The sequence below is a fragment of the Peromyscus maniculatus genome, chromosome 20, assembly GCF_049852395.1.
Source record: "Peromyscus maniculatus bairdii isolate BWxNUB_F1_BW_parent chromosome 20, HU_Pman_BW_mat_3.1, whole genome shotgun sequence".
Taxonomy (NCBI): Eukaryota; Metazoa; Chordata; class Mammalia; order Rodentia; family Cricetidae; genus Peromyscus; species Peromyscus maniculatus.
The window spans coordinates 65927439-65948009 of NC_134871.1; the positions used below are offsets into that span (position 1 = coordinate 65927439).

The 20571-nt window shown below is 40.1% G+C and overlaps 1 protein-coding gene and 1 long non-coding RNA gene across 4 annotated transcripts in view; one reads left to right on the plus strand and one right to left on the minus strand.

Moving 5' to 3' along the window:
- Arid2 (AT-rich interaction domain 2) overlaps nt 1-20571 on the plus strand; it is a 145141-nt gene that overhangs the window by 93472 nt on the left and 31098 nt on the right. For all 3 annotated transcript variants that reach the window (XM_006974330.4, XM_076556672.1, XM_042264586.2), the window contains 5 exons: nt 3043-3124; nt 5011-5145; nt 5718-5914; nt 6286-9146; nt 17685-17833. In XM_006974330.4, coding sequence (XP_006974392.1) covers nt 3043-3124; nt 5011-5145; nt 5718-5914; nt 6286-9146; nt 17685-17833 — 3424 coding nt within the window. The remainder of the gene's footprint in view (nt 1-3042; nt 3125-5010; nt 5146-5717; nt 5915-6285; nt 9147-17684; nt 17834-20571) is intronic.
- On the minus strand, nt 5521-6589 carry LOC121824256 (uncharacterized). Its single transcript, XR_006066061.2, has 2 exons — nt 6453-6589; nt 5521-5908 (listed from the first exon to the last, which is right to left on the minus strand). It is a non-coding gene; the product is annotated as an uncharacterized LOC121824256 (long non-coding RNA).

Consider the following 20571-nt stretch of genomic DNA (forward strand, 5'->3'; position numbering starts at 1 on the left):
CACCATGTGAGTGTATCTATTTATGTGAAGTATGTAACACATATTCCATAGTTCGCTGTTTTCATTGTGTTCTCCTTAAGTATCTGGCAGTGTTGTAGTATTGTAGTGTATGTGCATTGAACCCATCTGCCAGAACTGAACAAATGGACATTAATGGCAAAAAAGGGAAGTGTTGGTGTATCCATGGGAATAAATATTAAGCAGCAAGCAGATATCCAGGTGTATTGTCTCCCCTGTCATTTCAGCATTAGGGAGACAGAGGCAGGAAGCTCTTGAACTCAGGGCCAGCATAGGCTACTTAGTAAGCTTGTCTCTAAATAAATAGCCCGTTATGTATAATTGAGAAAGCTTTAGTCAAGGTGAAGAAAATGTCTTTTTATCCTCAAGGGACAGGCTAGAGGTTAAAGTAAATGAGGACATGGAGAGGTGTGTCTACAAAGAGTATCATACTTAGTAAATCACAATGAGTAACATATTCAAGGTCACTTTAGTGACGGGTACTGTTTTGCCTTGTGAATGATCTTTAATCTTAGCATTTCTTTTGACCTCAGCAGATGAACCCGACCCCTGATCTAGGCCCTGGTTCTCATTTGTCTAATGAATTCAGTTAAGCATTAAGAATCTGTGGGTTATTCACTTAGGTAGTAATTCATTAACAAAGGTGGAAATGGCCTCTAGAGACCCAAAAGAGTTAACTTTGAGCTGGAGAGCATTCAGTTGACTATCCTTTGTAGTTGAATACTTTTTCCTCTTACAGTTTTAGTGAATACTGCTCTCTTACGGAGTGATCATCTTGAAACTGCCCTTTCTTCATCATCATGAAAGCTTTGATCTGTTTTTAGGCCAACATCTTAATTCCATCATAATTTACATAGTTGCAAAGAGTATATTTTCTTGATGGGTATTAAGCTGACTTTTAAAAATAATACCATATTCTATATAGTTATTAGAATTTTGTTGCCATCTTCCGTTTTTTCAAATGTGTGTGGCCTAAGAGTGTGGGTCAGTGTCAAAGCACATCCATGGCAGCACAGCCCGAGCTCAGTCTAACACCCTGCAGAAAGAAACCTTTTCACCATGTCAGAAACGGTACCAGGCCCTCCTCTCCTTTGTCCTCACCCCAGCCTTATAAACCTTACCCAACTGGACGGCGCTTACACTTGGAGTCTCTTCATCAATCACCTAGCTGTGTTCCCAGCCTTTAAATACACTTGGTAAATGTTTGTTTCTTTATGAAACTCTTTTTAAAAGTTTGTTTTACAAGTTTTAGTAGTAAGTAGTACATCGGACAAAATTAAATACAGGCTTTTTTTTTTTTTCTAAATAATCAAAGTACAAAGTAAAGTGCTCGGAAGTATTTTCAGTGTCCAGAATTCATTAATGTAATGTATGTGTGAATGTGTACTATTTATTGCTAGAATGGAACTGGAACCAGAATTAATCTTATTTTCTCTCTTTTTAAAATTGATGACAGTTTCCTGCATTTTCAACTTATTCTGATTATTCCCTGTTTTGTTTTGTTTTTCTCCTCCGTTCCTTCAACCCTGTCTCCCTCATCATGAAAGCAGTCCCTTTCCCGTTCAAGATTGCTTTTGTTGTGTGACCCATGTAGATTAGTCAGGGCCACCTGTGTGACCACTGAGTTGGCCCTGCAGATACTAGTTGACAATCTAGGTCATGGCAGTAAGTGGACAAGGAAAGAACTTGTAACTCTTCACATTTATTTTAACATTCATCCAAAAAGTGATTAGCTTATTTTTATTCTTCATTTGGCAACCAGAGTTCTCTGCTTTTTTGTTGTTTCCTTCCTTCTTCCTTCTTTCTCTTCTTTCATTCTAAACCAAAGAATTATGAAATGCTTGACTTGTTGCTTTGTCTTCATAGGTGTTATTTCTAAAAAGGTATTTACAAGACATTGTTATAAATCATGCTTCCTACTTAGCATAGTGGTTCACAGACTTGAGAATACAGTAGAACAGTCTGAATGCATTCGTACAGCACAGACTCCTGAATTTTCTAGTCAGGTGGGACCTGAGAACTTTCATTTCCAACAAGGTCCTGTGAGATGCTGATGCTATTGGTCTGGACCTCTGGGCTAAGAAAATTGAAGTAGTTCAATATTGAGCATTGCTGTATTTTGAGGGCTGCTTCTGATACTTATAAAGTACTTTGTATCATATTCTTTGATTGCATTCTTGTAAAAATCTTAATGGTACAGATTTCCCTCATTTAATAGGTAAGAATGTCTGCTACAAAACCAGACTAATAAGGCTTGAGTAGAAGGTGCTGCTCTTGGTGCTGGGCTCAAGCATGGGCCTTGAGGGTGCCACTACACACTCAGAGCCCACCCTGCGAAGCTAATTCTTACTACTCATATAAAGCAACATTTCTCTGCTTGTCTTTTGAGATAGGTCTGTTCATGAGGCCAAGGATCCATGTTTTTGTTCTGTCTTAGCCTAGAGCTTCTGTTGAATTAATATCCATCTTTTAAATTTAAAAATGAATTTATCACTTCCAATGCATTGTGCAGCTGAGCTGACAGATGCTTATCAAGCTGGTGTCCTTAGCCTTTCTAACTGTTCACTTTTTTATTAATTGACTGTAGCGCTGGCTGAGATTGAATGTCAGGCTTTGTACCTAGGTTACACAAGCATGCTATTACCAAGCTCTGCTCACTCCCACTGAGTCCACTGCTTTACTCAGGCACAGTTCTCTTTTAATCTTTGTGGCTTGGTTTTCTTACCTGTACCTATACACCAAAGAACTGGGAAAAATAATAAATATGTGAAGTGTTCAATCAATAAATTACCCATTTTATTGTTGTTGAATTATTATGAGGCTAAGCAAGATAGGAAGGCTCCAAAACAGTTCCTGATATAATACATGGTCACTTTGCTTTCTTTAATTTGTTTATGTTCATGTGTTTCTATGTCTTTGTAGAAGACATTCTTTATAAATAAGAACTGGTTCAGTGCCTATGAATGTAGCATGTAGTGACTACATTTTGTTAGTGATATAACTTTAACGTGTCTTTTTCTTCAGCTTCCAGAACAGTTGTAGCCCAGCATGCTGTTCCACCTCCAGGAATAGTGGAAATAGATAGTGAAAAGTTTGCCTGTCAGTGGTAAGTGGCTTGTTTCTATTATGGCTTTAAAATACTTGGGAAGAGCAAAGCAACAGAAAAAGAAACAGATTCATTAGTCACCCAACAGTTCTTAGTAACAGTAGATCTGAGTTGTATAAATAAGTCATTTCACGTATACTTTGGCATGATTTGAAAGAAAAGAATTCATCAAAATTTTCTAAATTAAAACAGCCTCACAGGAATGTCTTTAAACTATGTCATTTAACGCCCCTAGAATAACATTTGTGTTAAAATGTTATCTTTTTTCACTGTGTAGGATATAATATTTGTCTGCTTACAAAGTCTGTTCTTGTCAAATTATTTTGTTAAAACTAAGTTGGACTAGTGTTGTAAGTAGAACCAGGTTTTGTTGTTAAATATCTTCTTTGTTTGGTTTTGTTTTTGTGTTTGAGACAGGTCCTTGCTGTGTAGCCCAGGCTGTCCTTGAACATAGCCTCTCAAGTACAGAGGTTACAGGCAGATGCCAGCACACCTGGCTTAAAGCTAGCCTTATTATTTAAAGGTAGTCCAGCTTTCCTGTCCATGGTTAGTAAGGGAGAATGAATCATGTGATAGAATTATAGATAGATAGATAGATAGATAGATAGATAGATAGATAGATAGATAGATAGATAGATAGATAGATAGATAGCTGGTGTGTCTACACCTTGTGATTAAACAACTTGACAGTACTGTCTCCTTGAGAAGATTGTGTCTTCCAATCTCATACATGTGGGCAAAACACATGTAGAGCTGGTGAGGCTGGTGGGAGCTGTGCCGACATTGGTTCTGCGACCACATGGAAACTCCTCCCTCCCCTCCGCCCTTGCTGGGTTACTACCCGGGCTCCTGTCACTGTCGGTGTCTCCATGCCTTGTATCTGTGAGACCTTCCCAGACTGCTGTGCTCTGCTCTGACCAGCTTCTGGTTTCCAGTGCCTCCACTGGCTTTTCTTCCCTTCCCTCTCACTGTTACACGCTGACCCTTCTTCTTGAGGACTCTCCTAATGCCAGCTGGGTCTGTTAGCCTTCTTCTGCAGTGCAAAGTAAAGGGTGTCTTCTGTCTACTTTTGAACTCGGAGACCATAGAGGATTGTGGAAGTTGGAAAGAGCACAAACCACCACCACATTAAAGCATGTGTGTGTGCTGTGTGTGCGCATATGTGCGCGCACACAGACTTACTTTTTCACATCCCAGTTATATTCCTGACACTTTTTAACAAGAAGGAAAGAAAATTATTTTATCATTGTTACTATGTGAGTAAGTGTATGAAAAACAAGTTTGCCTGTTTTGCATAGTGAGTTCTGTAAAGAGATTTTACAAAGGTAACTAGGTTTCTAATTCTGACTTGTAGATGGAAGTTACTTTAAAAAGAAGTATGTTTTCATTTGTTATGAAGTAGCAGACGGAAGTGCTTGGAGATGAGAGTGGTAGTGTGTAGTGTGTCATTGTTTGATGTCATAGTTGAGAGCTTTGGTGATTCTTGGCTGAAGGAATTTGCTCCAGGAGCAAAGAAAAATTTAATTCAGGTTTCCACTATTTGCTTGACCTCAGTGTACAGTATGATGCTTTTGATTAGGAGTTATTGCAAGACAGGTACACCAGCAGATAACCACTGGGTAACACTGCTTCTTAGAGAACTGTTGCTAACAGACCATCCTTCCTGTGGCAGAGCTGTAACTGTAGCTTTTATTTATAATACTGTAGTAATATGATAAGCAATTGGTCTAGTTCATTAAATCTGTCTAAAACTTAGTATGTATACTTCTACTGACGTACAAGGTAATGAAATTTGGTTAGTTGAAGTAATTATTAGTATAACACATTATCTTTCAACATGGGTTTTCCTGTGGTATATAATGTCTTAATTTCTTGCTCTTTTTTAGGCTAAATGCTCACTTTGAAGTAAATCCAGATTGCTCAGTCTCTCGAGCAGAAATGTATTCTGAGTATCTCTCAACTTGTAGTAAATTAGCTCGTGGTGGCATTCTCACATCAACTGGGTTTTACAGATGTCTGAGGTAAAGTGCATAGCTTTTCACAGTCAAAGTCATTTATGTTGGCTACTCTTGACTACTGTAGAAAACACAAAGCTGCTGATTACAGAGCTACTGCTTGAGCTTCCCCGGAAACACGCTGGCTTTAGTGCAGTGGAGACTTGTAAAGTCACTTTGTTGAGATGGGGAGGTTTATCAAAGGAAGAAAAGTAAGAAACCAAATTCTCCTCTTTTCCTACCTTCTTTGACATGTTGAAGACATTATTCTTTTTAAGTCTTGAATCCTAATATGTAGTTAACATGCATCTGACCTAAAAGGAGACTTTTTGATACTTTGCTAAATTTGTAAAAATACATGTATGTAAACTATTATATATGGAATTGCTTTACAGCTCAACATTGTTAATAAATAATGGCTTTTTAATTGGAGAATTAATCTTCTACATAGTTTTCTTTGTATTCCACTTTTGCCGAATATGACATTTTGAAGCATATTGGTCCATACATTAGTAACAGTGGCAGTGTGCTAAGCATTACTAGAGACAGTGTTGTGTTCTTGTGCTGGTTTTCATAATTGAGTATGTGTTATTTTACAGAACAGTTTTTCCAAATCATACAGTAAAGAGAGTGGAGGATTCCAGTAACAGTGGGCAGGCTCATATCCATGTAATAGGAGTGAAACGGAGGGCTATTCCACTCCCCATCCAGATGTACTATCAGCAGCAGCCAGTTTCCACTCCTGTTGTCCGTGTTGATTCTGTTGCTGATGTATCTCCAACTCCTTCACCTGCAGGTATTAATTTTAAATTTTAATACTTTTTATTTTATTCATAGGCAAGTCTTGCTATACAGACCATGCTGGCCTCAAGCTTGGGCTCCTCTTGAAAACTGGGATTACAGGCAATAGCAGCATACCCCAAGTTTTTAATTGTTTTAAGTATTGCTAGTGTAGAACCAGAATTTAAATGTATATTGTGTATATTAAGTGATGACCTTGCCCTGTGCTTTTTACGGTATTTCTCACGGGTGTCACCATACTCGAATGTTTCCTCTTCTCTGGGCATTCATTTCTTTACACCCTTCCTCTTGTATTAAGTAAGATAATAAGACATTTGATGTCCTGCCCTCATTTCACTAGGAACTTTGATTTTTCCCCATGTATAGGAATCCCTCATGGATCTCAAGCTGTAGGAAATCATTTTCAGAGGACTCCTGTTACCAATCAATCTTCAAATTTGACTGCAACACAAATGTCTTTTCCAGTACAAGGTGTTCATACTGTGGCACAGACTGTTTCTAGAATTCCACCAAATCCTTCAGTTCATACCCACCAGCAACAAAGTGCTCCAGTGACTGTCATTCAGAATAAGGCTCCAGTTCCTTGTGAGGTCGTTAAGGCAACAGTCATCCAGAATTCCCTGCCCCCAACAGCAGTTCCTGTGAGTGTTGCTCTTGGAGGAGGGCCTGCACAGGGTTCTGTGGTCCAGAATCACAGTACAGGGCCCCAGCCTGTGACAGTTGTGAACTCTCAGACTTTGCTTCACCATCCATCTGTGATGTCACAGCCATCTCCATTACACACAGTGGTCCCGGGACAGATCCCTTCAGGTACTCCTGTCACAGTAATCCAGCAAACTGTACCACAGAGTCATCTATTTGGAAGAGTACAGAACATGCCAGCATGTACGTCTACAGTTTCACAGGGTCAACAATTAATCAGCACATCACCACAACCTTTGCACACTTCATCTCAACAGACAGCGGCTGGTAGCCAGCCTCAAGATACTGTTATCATAGCACCCCCACAGTACGTAACAACTTCTGCATCCAACATCGTTTCAGCAACTTCAGTACAGAATTTCCAGGTAGCTACAGGACAGGTGGTTACCATAGCTGGTGTTCCAAGTCCACAGCCCTCCAGGGTAGGATTCCAGAACATTGCACCCAAACCGCTTCCTTCTCAGCAAGTTTCATCAACAGTGGTACAGCAGCCTATTCAACAACCACAGCAACCAACCCAGCAAAGTGTAGTGATTGTAAGCCAGCCAGCTCAACAAGGTCAAACTTATGCACCAGCCATTCACCAAATTGTTCTTGCTAACCCGGCAGCTCTCCCAGCTGGTCAGACAGTTCAGCTAACTGGACAACCAAACATAACTCCATCTTCTTCACCATCACCTGTCCCCACCACTAATAACCAAGTCCCTACTGCCATGTCATCTTCTTCCCCCCTTCAGTCACAGGGACCACCTCCTACTGTCAGTCAGATGCTATCTGTGAAGAGGCAGCAACAGCAGCAGCATTCACCAGCACCTCCCGCACAGCAGGTCCAGGTACAAGTTCAACAGCCACAACAAGTACAGATGCAAGTTCAGCCCCAGCAAACAAATGCAGGAGTAGCCCAGCCTGCTTCCAATGAGTCTAGTCTGATAAAACAGCTGCTGCTTCCCAAGCGGGGTCCTTCCACCCCAGGGGGTAAGCTGATCCTCCCAGCACCACAGATTCCTCCCCCTAACAATGCAAGAGCTCCCAGCCCTCAGGTGGTCTATCAGGTGGCCAATAACCAAGCAGCTGGTTTTGGAGTGCAGGGGCAGACTCCAGCTCAGCAGCTGTTGGTTGGCCAGCAAAATGTTCAGTTGGTCCAAAGTACAATGCCATCAACAGGGGGAGTGCAAACAGTGCCCATTTCGAACTTACAGATACTGCCGGGTCCACTGATCTCCAATAGCCCAGCAACCATTTTCCAAGGGACTTCTGGCAACCAGGTAACCATAACAGTTGTGCCAAATACCAGTTTTGCGACTGCAACCGTGAGTCAGGGAAGTGCAGCTCAGCTCATTGCTCCAGCAGGAATTGGCATGAGTGGAGCGCAGGCAGGAGCCGGGCTTCAGGTGCAAACGCTTGCAGCCGGACAATCACCATGTACCACTGCTACCCCCCCATTCAAAGGCGATAAGATCATTTGTCAGAAGGAGGAGGAAGCAAAGGAAGCAACAGGTTTACATGTGCATGAACGGAAAATTGAGGTCATGGAGAATCCGTCCTGCCGACGAGGAACCACAAGCACCAGCAACGGGGATACAAGTGAAAGTGAACTACAGGTGGGCAGCCTTTTAAATGGGAGAAAGTACAGTGACTCAAGTCTACCTCCTTCAAACTCAGGGAAGATTCAGAGTGAGACTAATCAGTGCTCACTAATCAGCAATGGGCCATCCTTGGAATTAGGTGAGAATGGAGCATCTGCAAAACAGAACTCAGAACAAGTGGACATGCAGGATATCAAAAGTGATTTGAAAAAAACCCTTGTTAATGGGATCTGTGATTTTGATAAAGGAGATGGTTCTCATTTAAGCAAAAACATTCCAAATCACAAAACTTCTTCTAATCATGTTGGAAATGGTGAGATATCTCCAGTAGAACCACAAGGGACTTCAGATGCTACTCAGCAAGATACTGCCAAAGGTGATCAATTAGAAAGAGTTTCTAATGGACCTGTGTTAACTTTGGGTGGGTCACCGTCCACAAGCAGTATGCAGGAAGCGTCAAGTGTGGCAACACAGCAATTCAGTGGTACTGATTTGCCTAATGGACCTCTAGCTTCAAGTTTGAATTCAGATGTGCCTCAGCAACGCCCAAGTGTAGTTGTCTCACCGCATTCTACAACCCCTGTTATACAGGGGCATCAAATCCTAGCAGTTCCCCACTCAGGATCTAGAGTGTCCCATTCTGCCCTGTCGACTGACGTCCGGTCTACAAATGGCACAGCGGAATGCAAAACTGTGAAGAGGCCGGCCGAGGAGAACGATCGGGAAACAGTCCCAGGAATTCCAAATAAAGTAGGAGTGAGGATTGTTACAATCAGTGACCCCAACAATGCTGGCTGCAGCGCAACCATGGTTGCTGTACCAGCAGGAGCGGATCCAAGCACGGTAGCTAAAGTAGCAATAGAAAGTGCTGTGCAGCAAAAGCAGCAGCAGCAGCAGCAGCAGCATCCACCATCCTACATGCAGAGTGTGGTCCCGCAGGTGAGTCTGGTTTGTTTCACTGCAAGCGGGTCTGGAAACATGAAGGGTTAATGGATTGTTACGTGTCAACTTAAGTAGTTATGGTGTCGGGTCGGGTCTACTCAAACTCCCTGCTCTTTGTTTCTTAGACAGTTTTCAGTCCTTCACTCTAGCATTCAAGGTAAGGAGTTTTTCAGTTTTGTGTGTGCAGTTTCACCTTCCATGTTGGATGCTGTGTACCTGGCAGGAAGGCCCAGTGATTGTTAGAAAATTCTAAGGCCTTTTTATTCATGTAGCTCCACATGTTGGCATTTTCACTTAAATGATGTAATGTTGAATTTTCTCAATTCATCCTATATGTGCCTGGTTGATTTTTCCTCTTGGAGTCTTTAAGAACTCTAAACAAAATGATAGTGAACCAAACTAAATTACAGAAGAACTTTAGTATTACAGAATTTATCCTCATTTTGTGTGTCCTTAATTTTCCACTATAATGTTCATTATGGTATTCAAAAAGTAATAAGTAACCAAGTTGAATAGTAACGTTAGCTGGTGTTAGGACCTCACTAAAGATATTATACCAAAGCATGTTTTTATCGAATCTTCAGGAATCCTATTAACAGAAACTGTTAATACTATGGTGGTGGTGAAGACCCAGATGTTAACTTGTCCAGGATCATCTCCCAAGAGGTGGTACTAGGACTTAAGCCTAGTTCATTCTAAAGACAGCTCTTAATTCATGAGCTTTGCTCTCCTGTTCTAATTTCTCTCTACATTTCTAGAAAATTATCTTTTATATTTTAATTATTTGAACTACTGTGTATAAAATGTTAGTGTTATTAAAGGATCGGTTTAGGGCACAAATACTAAAACTCTAAGCATATTAGTCATATTCAGATGGCTTGGGCCATTAAAATAATACATTTTGTTGCTGATCTGAAAAATTATGTACTAAACTGTACTAATTTCCTATGAGAACATAGTCTTATTTAAAACAACAACAACTATATTCTCTGCTGAGAGTATAACTGAGTGGTAGAGTGACTTGTTTTGCCTATCTAAGTATCTGGGTTCAATTCTTAGTGTGCACAGTCCCAAAGCTATATGCTTTATCTCCAAAGTTGATACTTAGTTGCAAGGAAAGAGGTGAAATATGCAAAGGTCTATGAAAATTAAACAAACAAACAAACAAAACAGGATTCCTTCGGGTGGTGTTTAACATGGTACCTGCCACTGGTCAGCACCCATAGTGATCCGGGTCTGTTTCCGCTCCGTGGGTATGGACTAGGTAGGTATATGGGATGGACTTTACAACCCAAGTTCAGGGTTGAAGAAAGCTAGCTGTTGGGCCAGCTGAAGAGCCTGCTTCCTCCAGAGGAAGCGCTCCCACTGTTGCCCAGGTTCTTTAATCTCCTGTTCCTTCTCCAGGCTTCTGTTTTAGGCCGTGGCTTAATACCATTTTGTTCACTATTTGAATTGGTAGCTTATAAGGGTGCAAGATAGAACCTTTTTAATAACACTTGTATTTGTTCTTTGATGACTTTATACATGTATACAGTGTATTTTGATCATCTCTACCCCCTCTCATCCCTCAGCCCCTCTGCTTGGACTCCTCTCACCTTCATACTCCATCTCTTTCTATAACCCACTGAGTCCAATTAATACCTCTCACATGCATATGGACAGAGAACCAACCATCTAGAGTAGGAACAACCAATTCCAGCTGCCATGTCCCTGAGGAAAAATGACCCTCCAAGCAGCCATCAACTGCCAGTCGCTCCTGAACCAGGGACAGGGCCTCGAGAGCCTTTTCCCAAGCCCTGGTGGACTGTTGACTGGTTTGTGTTGTTGGCTTGGTTTGTGTTCCATGACTGTGGCTCTGTGAGTTAATGAGGGCAGTGGTCACGTCAGGTCCAGAGGGCAGCACTCCACAGCTCCTCCCTGTCCTCCAGCTCTTATGTGTGTTCTCCCTCGTCTTCTCCAGTGTCCCTGAGCCTGGAGACTTGGAGTAGGGGCAGTGGATGCATACAGATGTCCTTCCTAGGTCTGAGCACCCAATAGTCACTGATTGTCAGCATTTTGATCAGTTAGGAGTCTGTGCGTTAACCTCTACCAGTTACAGAAAGATACTTCTCTGACCAGGGCTGAGAGGAGCGCTAATCTATGGTTATAAGTATAAATAGAGGGCATCTTAAGAACATGTCCAATCAGACATATAATCAAGATGAAACAAGATTCTTACATACAATCAAAAGTTAAATTTAACTTACTGAATGTCTACATATATTCAACATTCCAGTGTATATTTAGCAAAGCTAATATTTAGCATAGCTATGGTCTTTTGACCATATTTACAGTACAAGACCTGAATTATCTCCTGTGGAGCAAGCCTCAAATGTAATCAGAAAGTGTTTGATTACCCCATGACATTCATGCCTCTGCTACATCAGCACATCAGGGAGAGGGTTTTGAAATGTGCTGTTTTTCCAGTGGAGGCATCATTCCTGCTGTTTCAAAGGATCTTGGGATGTCAAGAAGGAACACAGTCCCTAGAAAGGGACAGCTAGACTTTCAGAATGCTCAGGGCCGAAAGGCTGGAGCAGTGCAGTAGACAGTCCCTCCTGCCGCCTTTGTCATAACACAGTTTGCTTGCTGGCTTTGTTTCTCCTGTTAGTCCGCTGTGTTCATTTCATTACAGAAAACCGTGGTGACAGAGGAGGAATATGTGAAAGTAAATGATGTGAAACTATAAATTTTACTTGTAAATGACATTTAACTGAAAATATGTAGAGAATTTTAAAAATTATACCTGCTTCAAGGCAGATTTCTTTATTTATAGCTGCTCATTTAAAATCCGTTATATTTGCAAGTTCCAAATGCAGCTCATGGAGTACCATTTCCAGATGGCCTACCTTCGGCATTTTCCACGAATTGATGTCTGTTAGAAGCAAAACAAACACAACCCACATTAACATATTTACAAATTAAAAATGACTAAAAGACAAAGAAAGGAAAGTTTGTCTTTTTCAGCATCATGGAAAACATGTATTGAACATTCTGTATCTGTTAATAAAACCATGATCTGATGACTTCTATTTTGCTTGTTTTTTGTTTTTATTTTTTAAGACAGGGTTTCACTATGTAACTCTGGCTGTCCTTGAACTCAACTATGTAGACCAGGCTGACTTTGAACTCACAGATTAATTGCCTGCTTCTCCCTCCTGCTGGGATTAAAAGTGTGTGCCCCCAGGTCTAGCTTTTGGTAACTTGTTAAATTCTTGTATATAAAATAGTTTATATATAAGATTAGGTTATGCCTATCACATATTTTATGTGTATTAGGTCTTAGTACCCTCTTCTCAAGGACACATTTTTAATGTGTTATAGTGCAGTGTTCTTTGCTTGTTTCCTTTTTGGTCCGTTCCTGTTTTGATTTGGTGTAGTTTGGTTTGGTTTCTGAGACAGTATCTTAACTGTGTAGCCCAGTCTGGCGGCTAACTCTCCACTTTCTTGCCCCAAGTTCGTGAGTTTACTATCAGTTACAGATCTGATCCACCATGCTTATTTGTTCCTCCCTTTGAAAAGGAGCTTAAGGAATTGCCTCTTAAAAAGGGAATCTTTAGCCTTTAGGAGTGTACACTTAGTGTTATCATAGGAGATCATTTTAACAAAAGCCACAAGGATGCCATTTCAATTTTTTTTATCTGTTGTTGAGATTTGTATTGTATTTGCATATTGCAATAACTGAGACAGGCTTTACCAGGAAACCTTAACCTAACTCTCTTTTTATTGTATTTCTACATGTTCTTACAAGGGCATATACATATATTTATACTTAATAAGAGTAAAAAGTTCAGTAGAAACTGAAGCCCCTGTCCAAAGTGCTTTTGACCAAACTTTTACAGATGTTCATCTTTTCTCTTCTTTAATTTTGAAATATTTTAAGACCATGAGATATCCCAAGGGTGGGAACCAAATCTAAACACAAAGTATGTTTCCTTTTTATGTATCTTACATATACGCATATATCTTATATATATTTTGTGACTCGGTATGTAATACAAAAGGTTCATAGAAGAGTATTCTCTACTTGTGTCGGTGCTCAGAAAGTTTCAAATTTTAGAACTTATATTTTGGAATGTCACATTTGGTATGTTTAACCTGTAGTTAAGGAACATGGGGACTAGTCCCGCTGAAAGGAAGTTGGCTGCGGTAGAGTTCTCATCCTCACACGTGGGAAAAGAAAGGCTTTCCCGTGAGTGCTCTGCTCTCTGCAGCTCTGCTCCCTGACGCCTTTGAAGAGCAGAGCTTCAGCAGCTGTCCCGGCCTGTTCCTGCTACCTACTCACCTCCATTACAGCCCGGAAACGCTTCAGTTAGGCCTTCTTACCCACAGGGTTCACTGCTGATCCGAGGAAGGGACCTAAGAATGTCATATCAAAGTATTATCAGTGGTATCTAGAATTTTTAGCTATAATTTACTCTTGAACAGATGATAAAGGGAAGCAAAGCTATAGTTTAACAAAATGAATAGTATTGTTTCCAGAAATCAAATGTCATATTCATGAGCATTTTTGTTAATTTTATATTACCAAACAAATCACAATTTGTTATATCCATTGCATTATGTTGATTTCGCTACTTGCTCGTGCAAGTTAGCCTTATCCACATTGATTTTAAAAAGCATAATTGAAAAGTCCCCTGGTTCTCAGTAAAGACTGACAACACAATATTCCTCTGGAGGTGACCACTTACAACCCTTACTGAAGCTTTTTGTATCTGTGTCTGAGTGCTGGCTGTGGCTAGCCTTCTGCATTAGAGACTGTGCTGAGGACGAAGAAGCCGGCTTTGCATGCTTGTGCAAAAGGCCTTTCGTTATTATTTATTTTATGAGTGTGAGTGTTTTGCCTGCATGTGTGTCTGTGTCATGAGCATGCCTGATGCTGGTGGAAGCCATAAGAGGGCATTGGATGTCCTGGAACTGGAATTAGAAATGGTTGTGGGGCTCCATATGGGTGCTAGACATTGAACCCCAGCCCCCAAGACCTAATTCTTACACCATTAACTTACTTAGTATTTAAAACTATGTATGTTCTCTAAGGACAGAGCCAGCTCCCTCCAGATGTTACATTTGCTATTTTAGATTCCTCTGTTCCCTTCTACTCTATCACTCCCTCCAAAACAAATACAAACATCATTTCATTTCACTATGTTTCAATTTTTATTTCTCTTAAATGGATACACGGAACTATAATAACGAATTATACTTAACAGAAGTAGTGGTTCCTTTACATTCCCTCTACCAGTTTATATTCCAGGTTCCCCTAGTTGTCTTTTAAAGTTGTGTGCGTGTGTGCGCGTGTGTGTGTGTGTGTGTGTGTGTGTGTGCGCGCGCGCGCGCGCGCGCGCGCGGGTGGTGGTGGTGGTGGTGGTGGTTGTGGTTGTTTGTTTGTTTGTTTGAATTAGGATCCTAAAGTGGTCTACAAATTGCATTTGGCTAATAAGGTTTTTTATTCATTCTTAATTCACAGCTTAGACAAACTTCCGTCATCCTTGCCATATCCCTTGTTAACATTTGGGATTAAAATGTCACATGATGCCTTGATTCTATTTTCTGTAACCCAGTAAGACTTTCACAATCATCAAAAAGATAAAAGTCTTTTGGCATTTGTGAAAGTCAATAAGCCTTTATACACACATTGGGCAGGATAGTCAGTAAGGCTCACAATTTAAATGGCAGTAGTGACCAAATCAGGAAAGTTCACTAACCTTGACAGGTGCTTTCTTTAAGTAAAATTCTAGTGTGTTGTGATTTCTCACTCTTGAGATTTATATTTGGCTAGAACTGGTCCTTTTATTTTTCAGTTATTGAATTCATCATTTTCTATTCAGTGCTCTTGTTTTATGGAAACAGTTTGACTGTGTGTATGGCACTTCACACACACCATTTGTATTCTTTTCCCCATCAGATGGTGGTGGCTGGTCTGCATGTGGAGTATTAACCCATTGAGAGACACTGGAATAGGTTCATCTTACCCTCTGAACTCAAAACCTGTTTCCCTTTGGATTTCTCTATTATCGTGGCAATAGTAACATTTGTCATGGAATGAGAATCTAGGCCCTCCATGTACGGTTTCATCTCATCAGTCTGATTGTATTAGCTGTACTAAAACATCAAGATCAATGACTGTATCTAGGTTGCCCAGGTCACACGAGCTGTTGAAAAAGGGCACCCTGGGGTTGAGGGCTGGAAAGATGGGTTCATGGGTCAGCACATAAGGCCATCTCCAGAACTCATGGTGGTAAAAGAGAACTGACTCCCCAAAGTTATCCTCTGCCTTACACCCACCACCAGCACACCACACTCACGCACACACAGAATAGGTGAAATTCCTTAAAAAGCAAATTGAACAATTGAGTCCTGATTTATGTAGCTAGAAAGTCCCTCTCCATGGTGTCCAAGGCATTCATGTTGCTCATACTTTGATTTTCTCACTCTACAATTTAGAGATGCTAACCGATTGCAGAGGTGCCTAGATCTGCATTCCCAGAGTAGACTTCTTCCTCTCTGAGCTTAGAACACATTTCTGTTTGTTTCCTTGCTGTTTTAGTTTGTTTGCTTTTTTTCCTTGTCTTTAAGGACATGTTCTTGTATATCCTATTCTGTTCTAGAACTCATAGCTGTGAATGACCTTCAACCTTCTGATCACATGCCTCTACTTCCAAATGCTAGGATTACAGGCATGTAATCCCAGTGGTCTAAGAATACTTGGCTAGCATGGGGAAGACCCTGGGTTAGCTCCCCAGCATTGCACTCTGCCATTTGAGCTACAGCCTCAGCCAGCCCCAGAACTCAAATCCTATTCTTATTTCTGCTAAGACGTTTTCAACATTTTATTTTCTTCTTTTCTTTGTATTTTATACCATTATAGCTTCATATGTTTTTGTTTGGGCTTAGAAAAAGAATTGTGCTGGGCGGTGGTGGTGCACGCCTTTAATCCCAGCACTTGGGAGGCAGAGCACCAAAACTACACAGAGAAACCCTGTCTCGAAGAAAACAAGAAAAGAAAAGCAAAAAGAATTATGGGGTTGTTTTGTTGTTGTTGTTGTTGTTGTTGCTTTTCTGGATCTCACTCTGTAGACCAGGCTGGCCTGGAACTCAAAGAGATCCTCCTGCCTCTGCTTCCCGAGTGCTGGGATCAAAGCACCTGTCGAATTGTGGTTTTTCATCTTAGCGACTCAGCACTTTTGGTATTTGCCATCCTGTGCTGATGTTAGGAATAAATGAACAAATCTATTCTGTTTACCAAACTTTGAAACAAGTCTTGAAAATGATATGCTAGTGTTTCTATAAGAAATTGAACATGTTGTCTTTTAAGGTATTTCAAGTTGTATGTCCTAAAAATTTATTAGTGTTTCTTAAAGACAAGATATAGAATATAGATATAAAAGAAATATTTAGAAGACTGTATGTCCACTTTATGCCAGTGTTACCATCAAAGCTGTAACTGTGCCAGGCATGGTGGCATATAACTGATTCAGCATCTGAGAAGTGGTGCCAGAAAGAATGTGTCCCAAGCCATCCTGGTCTACACGGCAAGTTCAAGGCCAGCCAGCTTGAGCAACATAACAAAGAGTTATGGTTATAGGTCATGGTAGTGTACTTGCCTAGCATGGTGAAAGTCCTGGATTGGATCCCCAGGACTAAATGCACCACTACAGACTGCAGCCGAGTATCCACTTCCCTGAAAACTACGTCGTATTTCTGATGTTCTCCTTACATGGTTATGTTCACTAACTCAGATCTGAAGTTTGCTTTGATTCATGTTATATCACTGATGAAATCTAAAAGAAAAGAATTATTGAAAGCAATAATTTACAACTGATAAATATTATTGAAGTAAATCAGATGGCTTCATTTTCATTTAAAACTGTAATTTACTTGTTTCTTTCTAAAATTCTTAATTTGAGTGATGTAGTCTGTCATCTATGTCTGTCAGTTCCACATCCATGAATTTAATTAACTTGAATTAAAAATATCAGAAAAAAAATTGTTCTTTACTGAACATGTGCCTTTTCATGTTATTATACCCTGTACAATACAGTGTAGCAGCTATTTGTATTTATGTATTTACATTGTTTTAATTATTATGTATAATCTAGGAATGACTTAAGATATATATATATATATAATATATATGTATTTATATATATCTCTTATATATATAAAGAAGACATGCACATTTATATACAAGACTTTGCCATTTATATAAATGTTCATAGATCTTGATATCCATGAGGATTCTGCAGCCAAACCCCAACAGATATCAAAAAATAACACAAGGTATAATCTTGCCTCTGTGGATCATTCCATATTTTCAAAGAAGCATACTTCTTAACCTTTTTTTTATAAAAATCATTTTTAAATATAATCATTAACTTAAAGTTACAAAATGTCAATTTTATGTCACAAATGTGTAACTGCTATTAATGAACTTACAGACTATAAAATGTTGTTTCCCTGTGTCGTGTTACAAACTGTGTTTGTGCTTTTCTACAGAACACTCCCATGCCGCCTTCACCAGCTGTACAAGCGCAGGGCCAGCCTAACAGTTCTCAGCCTTCTCCACTCAGTGCATCCGGTCAGCACGCAGATCCAGTGAGGAAACCTGGGCAGAACTTCATGTGTCTATGGCAGTCTTGTAAAAAGTAAATGGCTGTTTGATTTGTTATACAAACGTGTTCTTTGGTTTAGAGTGCTTTCATATTTAAATTTCTCTCATATTTTGTGTATAAAATTTCTTTTTCTGGAACCATTAACTTTTAGTGAAAAGTCTTTATGTTGTGAGTTATACACATGGATAAGTGGCATGCTTCAGCTGAAAGGTCTGTATCAGTGGTCGGAAGAACTCCACTGCTTAATGCTAGTAAGGAACGTGGCTGAGTATTGATTTTTAATCAGTTAGTAGCCTGATTTTAAGCCAGTCTTAGTGGTACAACTTTTAATCTCAGCACTCAGAAAGCAGAGACAGGTGGATCTCTTGAGTGTGACACCAACCTGGTCTACATAGCAAGTTCCAGGCCAACCAAGGCTGCATAATGAAATCCTGTATCTTTAAAAAAAAAGCCGTTATAGATTGAAGTGTTTAGTCATTAGTGCTTTTAATCCCATGACTCGGGGCTGAGGCAATAGGATTGCCATGGTTTTGAGGCCAGCCTGTGCTTCATTGTAAGATCGATTTCAACAAAAAGAAAAACCAAATTTAATTGTGTGCTTTTGAAGGTAACATAGTAACAGATGTAAAATTTCTAGAAAAGCTTAGAAGTCATATCATTTCACAGTTTAGTAACTAATATGAACAGCAATAGAAATGAAGTTATTTGTGTGTGGGGGGGTGCGTGTACGTGAACCAGAAACTCACCCCACCGGTTAAACTGGCTGGTCAGAGAGTCCCTCTGGCCCACATGTGTGGACTCTTTCTGAGTGCTGATGTTACATATTTCCTTGCGTTCGTGCAGCAAGCACTTGGCACACTGAGCCATCTTCTAGCCCCAGGAACGAACTCACTTTGTTCATACTGGGGGTGAAGCTAGGCTTTGCATGTGCTGAGCAAGAGCTGGAACTAAGCTTCTTTAAAGTTAAAGCATTCTCAGACTTAAGGAAAACTTGAAGATGCTGGCTAAATTGAAATGTTTCTTTCCAGCAGCAGAGCTGAGCCAAGACCCTTTGCCTTGAGTAACTTGAGAACTCTAAGCCTGGGGCACTTCCTTTAATAGGCAAAGTAGTTTTCATTTCTTAGAGAAGAGATTCCATTTTCATAGCTTAAAGAATTTATATTAGCTCTTTTGATTTATTAGAGATAATTGTCTTGTTAATTTCCTATGCAGGGTTCTCATATAATCGTGAGCTCTCTGTCCCCTCGCCTGGGGATTAGGAATAGCATGGAAAGCCTGCGCTTATCAAACTTCAGTCTCCCAACAGCAGTGGTTCATGATATCAGTTTAGTGCGTCCTGACCAGGGGGTTTTTTGTTTTTTGTTTTCTTTTCAATGGGGAGAAAAAAAAAGAATACAGATTCATTGTGTTAGTAAGGATAAGTATTGTTTCTCCTTCTGTGTGTGTGTGTACTCAATCAAAATGTAAAATCCCAGAAAAACTCTTTGGATTCTCTGGCTATTTCTTTTAGTCACTGAAACTGACCATCCTTCATCATCTGTCTCTTTTTGCTCTGATAGAGATGGGACTTGGCCTTTGCACATGCTAACCAGGGGCTCTGTCACTTCCAGGGGCTCTGCTAGACTTCCAGCACCTCTTGGGTTGTTATTGTTTTAGTTTGTGTTGTAAGTTAGCTGACACCTTGTTCACTAGTGTGTACTTGCTATCTATTTGTTGTAACGTTTTGCTCTTTTTCTGTGCTCTAGTGGTAAAGAATAGCTGACCAATAGGTAGTCTATTAAAGCTGTTGACTCTAGAATCTCCAGTGGGGTCGGGGATTTAGCTCAGTGGTAAAACATTTTAGGCCTTGGTCTCAGTCCTTAGGGGAATAAAAGAAGTTTAAAAGTAAATGCTTTAGATGAAGTTCTTAGAATGTGTTGACCACTGACAGCAACAACAAATTCTGGAGGAGTTAATGAGCCTATCTAAACATGCAACATCGATTCCCATCTGATGAATATGATCAATGCTACGTAACTTAATGAAGTGCTACTGTTTGTTATGAATGAGACAGATTCAGTGATGCTTCTTAAAGCTTGTCCTTTTTTTCAGGCTATCATTTTTTCAGTTCTCATTAACAAGTTCAACCTGAGTCTACAAATACTTATCAAGTGTTTTCTTAGTGTAGGGTTCATGTGGTAAGAAGACTACAAGTACAAAAATACTTGAAGAAAACGATGGAATTTGCCATAGTCAGAATATCAAATGTAGTCTTAGAACTCACCAGAGTGCCCAGCATGCCCTGTGGACTGTGAAGAGCTTAGGGTACCTAGAGCACGGAATAAGAGAAGCACTTTTGTTTTTCAGATTCAGGTGCTGTTCCAAATGAAAAATTATATGTCACAGCCATAGTCCACTAAGTGGTTAGTTCAGAATTTTATTTTTATTTATTTATTTATTTATTTATTTATTTGGTTTTTCGAGACAGGGTTTCTCTGTGTAGCTTTGCACCTTTCCTGGGACTCACTTGGTAGCCCAGGCTGGCCTCGAACTCACAGAGGTCTGCCTGCCTCTGCCTCCCAAGTGCTGGGATTAAAGGCGTGCGCCACATCCGCCCGGCCAGAATTTTTTAATAATATCAAAAATTTGAGTACTTTTCCCACCGGATTTAGAACTAAACTTATTTAGTTCATGGATTTATGATTGTAAAATGCCTAGTATTTCCCGTTGAAATACCTGCATGCTCTCCTCCTTTATAGAATTGAGTGGCTTGAGTGTGCCTTTGATCTGTG